At 33.3% G+C, this 8,201-nt stretch overlaps 1 protein-coding gene across 1 annotated transcript in view; it reads left to right on the forward strand.

Annotated features, from left to right (window-relative positions):
• ATP6AP2 (ATPase H+ transporting accessory protein 2) overlaps nucleotides 1-3,685 on the forward strand; it is a 45,238-nt gene extending 41,553 nt beyond the window's left edge. The window contains exon 9 of the mRNA XM_053706478.1: nucleotides 3,255-3,685. Coding sequence (XP_053562453.1) covers nucleotides 3,255-3,449 — 195 coding nt within the window. The 3' untranslated portion in view covers nucleotides 3,450-3,685. The remainder of the gene's footprint in view (nucleotides 1-3,254) is intronic.
• The last annotated feature ends 4,516 nt before the right edge of the window (nucleotides 3,686-8,201 follow it).

The raw sequence follows: 8,201 nt of genomic DNA on the forward strand, positions 1-8,201 counted from the left end.
TTTCTCTGAAATGAGTGTATAGATGAGTTTCTAGATTTCCCTTAGCTATACAGGACAGATGTTCTCGTATTCGTTCTCGTAGGGTCCTTGTAGTTTCTCCTATGTACTGTAACTGGCAAGTGCACTGTATAATGTAGATGACCCCTTTGTCCTGACATCTTATTGTTTCTTTTATGTGATGTATTAATCCGTTAGTGTTGGATATAACTTTCTTACATTTACTGCTAAACTTGCAGGATCTACACCCAAAACAGGGAAAAAAACCTTCTAATTTGTTTCCAGTTAGATCTTTTTGTGTCATGTGTGTTTTTTGTATCTGTTTAAATTCGCTAGGGGCGAGTATCTGTTTAAAATTTTTGGCTTTCCTGTATATGATTGTTGGATTATCTTTCATTTTTTCTCCTATCAGAGGATCTGTTTGGACCAGATGCCAGTGTTTTTTGACAATTCTTTGCAAAATATGATGGTCACTGTTATAGTCTGTGATTAATGCAACATTAATTTTATCTTCTTTCTCTTCTCTATAATTTTTTGGATTTGAATCTTTATTTTTATAAGTAAGTAGATTTTTCCTTTCTTTTTGATCTACTTGTTCCTTAGCTTTCTTTATTATATTAGGGTCATACCCTCTATCATGGAATTTTTTCTCTAATATTTCTATTTGTTCTAAATAGTCGGAGGTTCTTGTACAATTTCGTTTAATCCTGAGGCATTGGCCTTTAGGAATATTCTCCTTCCATTTATTTAAATGGCAGCTATTTATGAACATTTTATTTCTGACAATTAGTCAAGAAAATATCTTTTTAAAGACACTACATTTTCAGATGCAAATATAAGGTGGATTAAGGTGGTTACATAGCCATTGTTTAACTAGAGTGTTGCAATAATCTAGACGTAAAGGTTAAGATACAGAGAAACCCAAAAATATAAAGTTTAAAAGGGAGACGTCCCATACTTTAATATATTAGCACTACTTCATCCTACCCTAGACTGATTATACTGTTTATATTATTGTTTTTTATGATTTTTTGATTTATATATGTTTTTAGATTGTCCACCAGCAATAAATATTGTGCTAATTTTAAATCTCCATATTGTCTTTAAAACTTCAATAATCAAAGTAAATAATAGCACACATAGTTTATTGTGTGCTTGTCAGAAGCGGAAGGTAGAAACATAAAATGAGTAGGGACAGGCAAACTGTGTACATAAAGCAGCATTTACAACATGTTGTAATTTATTTATTTTCTTTTAACTTTTTCGGTACTAGAAACTATTAAAATTCAAACTGAAACTAGAACAGCAGTGTTCGTGTGTACTTCTTACTAATGCTAAATGGGTGATTTTTGTCTTTTTTTGACTTCTCTGCTCAGGACCATGTTATATGCTGCCCTTTGATATCAACAATCAAAAATGTTTTGAGTATGATGTTGCTTTAATATACCATTGATCTAAGAAAATTACATTTTTCCCATTTAGTTACAATTCTAAAGCATCGTTATAGTGTTAAAAATAAGATCTAACCAGGGCCGGATTTCCCATTAGGCACAGTAGGCATGTGCCTACAGGCGCCTTGCAGTGAGGGGCGCCTGCCTGTCAATAATAAAAAAAAAAAAAAAAAAAAAAAAAAAAATTTTTTTTTTTTTTTTTTTTTTTTTTATGAGGGCATTTATTTTAGTAAGAATTGTGCTGCCAGGTGCCTACAAAGTCGAGTGTTTCATTGGGAATATGTTACAGCAGTTGAGGGAGCCATGAAGGAGAGAGGGGCAAAGATTAAAACTAAACCCCTCCCATTGAATTTCTAAATTCTAATTTTAAACACATTTGTTGACCCCTGGATTACATATAATCTACAACATTCCATGTTTTCCTTTGAGAGCAACATCATATGATATTTATATTTCAGAACAAAATAAATGTAACATCTGTGTGTGTTTGTACCAAAAATATCAGAGTTTACAAGATTTTTTTCCCTACATTTTATATTTTCTTCCACTGGCTGCACAGGTTGTTGATGGTGATGAGCTTGCATGCTGCTAGTTTTAATATTGCTATTGTTTACACAAAACTGTGTTTGACTCCAACAAAATGTTAAGCACATAGTCAAAGTCATCTCCAGAAAAGCAATACACTAATGGCTTGTCAATAAACATGTCCTATGAGCCCATCTGGGTCTGCACAGATGTGTATTGCTGTCTCAGAACTGACATTGACTATGTGTTTAACTCTTTTGCAAGAGGCTAACACACTTCTCTGCAAGCACTAGTGCAATAATAAAATGCCCAGCAAACTGTCACATTTGATGTCCCTTTAAATAGAGTTTTCTTTAGAATATTTTGCATTAAAAGTTTAACATGATTTGTTTTTGTTATACATAATAGAAATTGTATGGCCATTTGAGTCAAGTGAATATTGATTTTTGGTGTAGCTTCCATTACAACAAATATTGCAATTGGTGTGTGTATTTGTGTATCTCCATAAAAGGGAAAATGTAATTTTACATCTAATATTTATTTTTAGTTGTCCTAAATAATAATAAAAAAAAGTCCTCATTTTTTCCACTTTTTTCTAGGGGGGTGGGGGGGTGGGGGGGGCGCTTCAGGTTTTTGTGCCTACAGGCACCTGAGATGTAAATCCGGCCCTGGATCTAACCTGTTAGTAATTTTAGCACTAGTCTAATTTAAAGTGCCATTTGGGAGCTGCAGAGAACTGTGGATCCTGAGATCGGCAGCTCGGTCGTGTGATTGCATCCAGCTGCTAATTGACTCACAGGCCATGTCCTCTCAAAATACAGTTGTCAGTGGCTCCCAATCAGTACTGTAACTATGCATTTAACTCCTTTTGTAGGGGATAAACACATAAACTTGCAGGGTTGTTAGTTCTAAAATTACATTGTTTTAATGATTTAGAGTTGTGTTTTGTTTGTTTGTTTTTTTTAACATCACCTGAAACTATTGGAAAAAGCTTCAGGGTAATATTTATTTATTAAAACTTAATTGAAATTGCATTTTACATACCATGCTTTTCCTAAATAGCAAAGGTGTTCTCCAGTCTGCTTTACTTGAATACATTTAGTACTCCAATGGGGTTTTATTCTGCAATGTTTGCTTAGAAAGAGTTTCTATAAGAACATCTGCTACATCGTTTTGTATAGCTAAATTAGTTATTGTATTCATACTGGCAAGTTTAGTATGCACTATGTGATTACATATTAAAGTCAACCTAGTAATACTTATTTGCCTTCTTTGTTCTAGAGCAACCCTGGGAGTCCTTACAATTTAGCCTATGAGTACAACTTTAACTACTCTGTGGTGTTCAACATTATCCTGTGGATTATGATTGGATTAGCTCTAGCTGTGATCGTTATATCCTACAACCTATGGAATATGGACCCTGGATATGACAGCATTATTTACAGGATGACAAACCAGAAGATCAGACTGGACTAAGGCCAATGTAACTTCAGCGTTTATAACTTTAAAATTTAAGTGAGACAGCCAGTGTGTCTGACAAGTGTGCTGTTACCAGGTTTTTTTTGTTTTTTTTTGTAGTAAAATTTAAATCTGCAATGTCATTGTTCAAAAATGATTTCCCCACTCTAAAGTTTCACTGCAGTTTTCCATTAAAAAGAATATTCTTATTTCTGTCTTTCAAGCATTTACAGTAAAGCAAAATCACAATACAACTCTCTAGTTTTTTGTAAGAGTACCGTGATTCTTGTATACATAGATATAATTGAAAATTGAGATCTGCATGGATTATCTCTTCGTAGATGATCAAGTCCCCTATCATGGGTGTGTTATCAGGTGGTAATGACACTGTCTTTATAGAAAGGCATTTAAACCTGCTCAGAACAGCATTCATGGCTTTTATGGTTCAAAAACCTGTTTTTCTGTTTTGTAATCTACATCACAAATTGTACCCTGTATTGATTGTAAACTCGCCAGTTTCATCTAATCACACAAGTCAACAAAAGAGCCAAGATGATCGTAAGGAGGGAGAGAGAAGTAATATACAGGTATACCCCGCTCATACAGCGGATTAGGGACCGGAGCCCCGCTGTAAAGTGAAAACCGCCTTAAAGTGAAACAAGGCAGTTTTAGCTTTCTTTTCAGTGTTTAAAATCTTGAAAACATGTTTGAACTAACATATATTAGGGTGCAATAGTGCTATGTTTAGTTTAACACTAGCACAGCGAGTATTCAATTAGTATTCAATAAATACTGTACCTGTAAAATTGTGACAATTACTGTAGTCAAATTTGCCAGACTATAGCACGGAGACAGATTGCACTGCAATGCTATAAACAGAGTGAACTAAGCATAAACAAATGGTGCCATTCACTTTTCTAGCAATCTCACAATGATTATAGCACTGTTTCAAAATCCTTGGAGGCTGAACTTCAGCTCCACAAAGCGCTGTATTAGCGAATCGCTGTAAAGTGAGGTATACCTGTATTTTATGTACATATTTAGCCTTACTCCTAGTCTTTGCACAAATCTTGAAATTGTGGAATGGGAGTTAACCTCAAGGTGGCCTTTTGAGAAATTGGTTAATATTGTTTTCCTTTAAAATGATCTATAGCTCTATCTCACACACGCTGGCTTCTAAAACCTGTGTGCTTGGCTCCTCAATATTTTTGCTTGATCCTGACTTTGAAGAAAGAAAAAACAATTGCTATTGATCCATCCCCACAAATAAACAATGCCATCCACAAAAACCTGAAAAATATAGTACATTTTAAAAGCACTAATTAGGTTTTAAGAGTTTGAAATCTTAATATATTTTTGCTTGCTCTTAGCCCATGGATTTATTTTACTAATTTATTACATTAACCTTTTTGTTATTAACTTGATTACTTCCTATATTAACCCTTATTTTCTGAGAAAAGCTGAAAAAATGTACATTTGGAGTATAGAAGAGAAGTACATACATTTTCTTATGTGAAAGTTGACATTGAAATGCTGCAATTTAAAATGGCAACCATTAAATGTGATGGGGTCTAAATGCTAAAATTCGCTTAGCCACTATAGCAAAACCTAATATTTTTACATGCTGACATTATGGCCCATTCCAAAAAGCACTCTGTATTTTAATCTTCAAGTTGTGTTTTTTTTAATATAATTTCAAGATGGAGAAATTTAAAACAACCTCTGAATGAGTGGCGCTGTTATTGCTCCACAGTATTTATCAGTTGGGATTTTGAATGCTGACATTGTTATAAGATTACTTCTACCCATTAAATTGAAATGGCTTGTTTACCCTTTTATTATGCAAATTATGGACCTAGAGTCATATTGCCCCAAGTAGCAACACATTAATGAAACCTCTAAAAGCTATTTGTTCTGAAGATTTAAAACCATTTCTAAGAATTTATTGTTGCAATATCATTTTTTTTTTTTTATAATTTTTTTTTTTTTTTTTTTTTTTTTATTATTAAATTTATAAAGAATCTTCATTGTTTCTCAAGATTTTGTTGTTTTGTATTGGAGGAATACAAATGTTTAGATTAAACTGAAGTCTACATTCCATACACAATTGTACTCATTACATCTATATTCCTTAGAAAAGATTCATCAACAGAATTCCTTTAGGCTTTAATAGATAGTTTTGTAGAAAAAATATTGATGTCCATTTGCCACTAAAAAGCAAATCATTTCAGTGTTCTCCACAGAAATCATTGCAAGCCAGGTGTCATTATAAAGTAGCGGGGTGGTGGCAGTGTAATTTTTTTTTCTAATATTTGTATCATTTTCTGCTATCCAAAGCTCAAATTAATTGCATAATTTAACATAAATGTAAATCAGTGTTTTACCTTCCCCACAGCAATACATTGTGTTCTCCCCAGTACTTTTTTTAGCAAGTGCACCACCCGGCTAAAACGTTCGGCAATATTAAGCTAAAATTAAAAATGTTTTTATTGCACAAATTTTACACTGAATGTATTGCTGTGGGGAAGGTAAATGTTTGTCAGAAGGTAAAACACTGATTAGCAAACTAGTGGTGAATTTAGTACATTCTATTGAAAGATTGAGGTTAACCCTCTTATCTATGCCACATTTTCCACCTTGTATGCATAGAGGGTTCTCAGATTATTTGTGCAGGTTGCTTGTTGTATATTAAGTTTTATTATCACAGCTGTAAATATTCATGAAGAAAATAATTTATTTATAAAAACAAATACTGGATGTTTTTAGAATTGGGGTTTAATGTACAATATTGTTTCAAATGTACTGAGCAGTTGTATTCATTTGGTATGGATCAGTATCTTGACTAGATTATGGTCTGCTCTTTCTCTGTTAGATTTTTGTAGATTTACACAGGCATTGGGTCAGCCTCACCATTTGTGTTTCCTCTAACAAGCTAGTGTGTTATTGATCAAACTGTTAAAAAATTAACAAATAGGTACCATCAAAATCTAATTAGCACAGTTTTCCTTTTAATGTGATCAATTGTATTTTGGCTAGAAATGCCCCAGCCACCTGATCCCGTAGATGTAACATTTATTGTGTCCTGTATGAAATTCAGAAATAAAGTGACATTATTATAAACAAAAGCACACAGTGTATTCCTTGGAAACAAACTTTCTCCTTGTTGATTTTTATTTTATTATTATTTTTTTTACTGGTTTTATTATGTGTGTGTGTGGTGGTTTCTTTTTAAGAATTTACTCAGAAGCTCAAGAGAGTCATTCCATGCCAAGTGGTCTAATTTTCAAACACTTTTTATCTTAGATGTTTCAGTTTTGACTTCACTTTGATAGACCATTAAATATACAAAGCCGACTGAAATTTTAATGTTTTATAGTTTCTGGATTACATTTTAAAAAATCCACACTTTAATATATGTGTATGAATATACAACACCATTATCCCTAGACTAGGGAAAGGATATGTCAGTAATAGGAAAAAAATACATACATAACCTCACAGGCTTTTATTTAATATGCCACCTGACGAGGTTGAGGAAAGTAATTTCTATAAAGTAAAACCTTATGTAAGGCTGATTATTGGCAGATTACTGGGCGGCTGCTGTACACTACACAGAATTACTATGCAGAGGGGATTCAGTACAAGACTGAGAAAGAAAGTGTACATGTGTAGCACTCAACAAGCCTGTATTCTAAGATAATAACATAAATAATAGCAATAATAAGTGGCAGAACGTAAATATGTAGGTATATAAGTCTGATTCAAGTCGTATAAAACTTAACTTTTTATTGGTTAGATTAACATAAAAAAAGGGAAACACACATCCCTAAATGTTAAAAACAGTGGCGGCTGATCTGGAAAATAGTGATAATAAAGTCAGTGGAAAGGTCTACCTATTGGTCAGAATAGGTCTGAAATATAGAAATAAATGACCTCCAGTCACTCTGTAGTGAGTTTTCTTAATTCTAGAAATGCTGAAATAAATGTGAGTACTGTGGTGGAAAAATTCCAACCTGAGATATCAAATTGACAAGTTCGTTTTTAGGTGGTTGGTGCAACGATTAATATGTGCTAGCCTGGATATTATATCCCCACCTGGAATAATGTCAAAGTGACAGGTCCACGTTCAAGTATGTTATTATTAGTTAAATTAATGAGTCCCCCTGTCAGGGAATAATTTATCCAAGTGGATGGTTAATATATACCAATCGTGTAACAATATAGTCAGTATGCTTCACACACCCCTGATACTGGACAGGAAGACAAATAAATGCTGAGTGTAGCAGGACCACATTAGCAGGGAATTATATGATATTAATCTTCCATAGGATTATGAAATATGGTAGTGAATATACAGCATTCTAATATATTTTTCCAAATTGATTGGAAACCCCACATTCAGTGATAGTAAGCTGTTCTACACCACAAAAGGGACTAAGGAGTCAAGACTATATATATCAATATTACATAGGATGTACATGATCCATTTTTTAATCTCAGTTATTGTTGATGATACTCAGTATTCGGCACAAAGTATATTATAAGTGTATAAATAAACCACTGATTATAGTGGTATCCGGAATCCGGACGAATACCGTAACACTATAGTGCCAATTACCACTAGAAAACGCCGCTCAGAGTGAGACTGGCAGGATTTAAATTATGTAGTAAAAAGGTAGAACAATCCACCACTATTATAATGGCAAGCCATCAATATCGTCACTATTGTTATTAAGTTAGGTAGGCAGCCATTATATTCCAATATTTAAG

This window comes from Bombina bombina, chromosome 3 (assembly GCF_027579735.1).
Source record: "Bombina bombina isolate aBomBom1 chromosome 3, aBomBom1.pri, whole genome shotgun sequence".
In the NCBI taxonomy this organism is placed as follows: domain Eukaryota; kingdom Metazoa; phylum Chordata; class Amphibia; order Anura; family Bombinatoridae; genus Bombina; species Bombina bombina.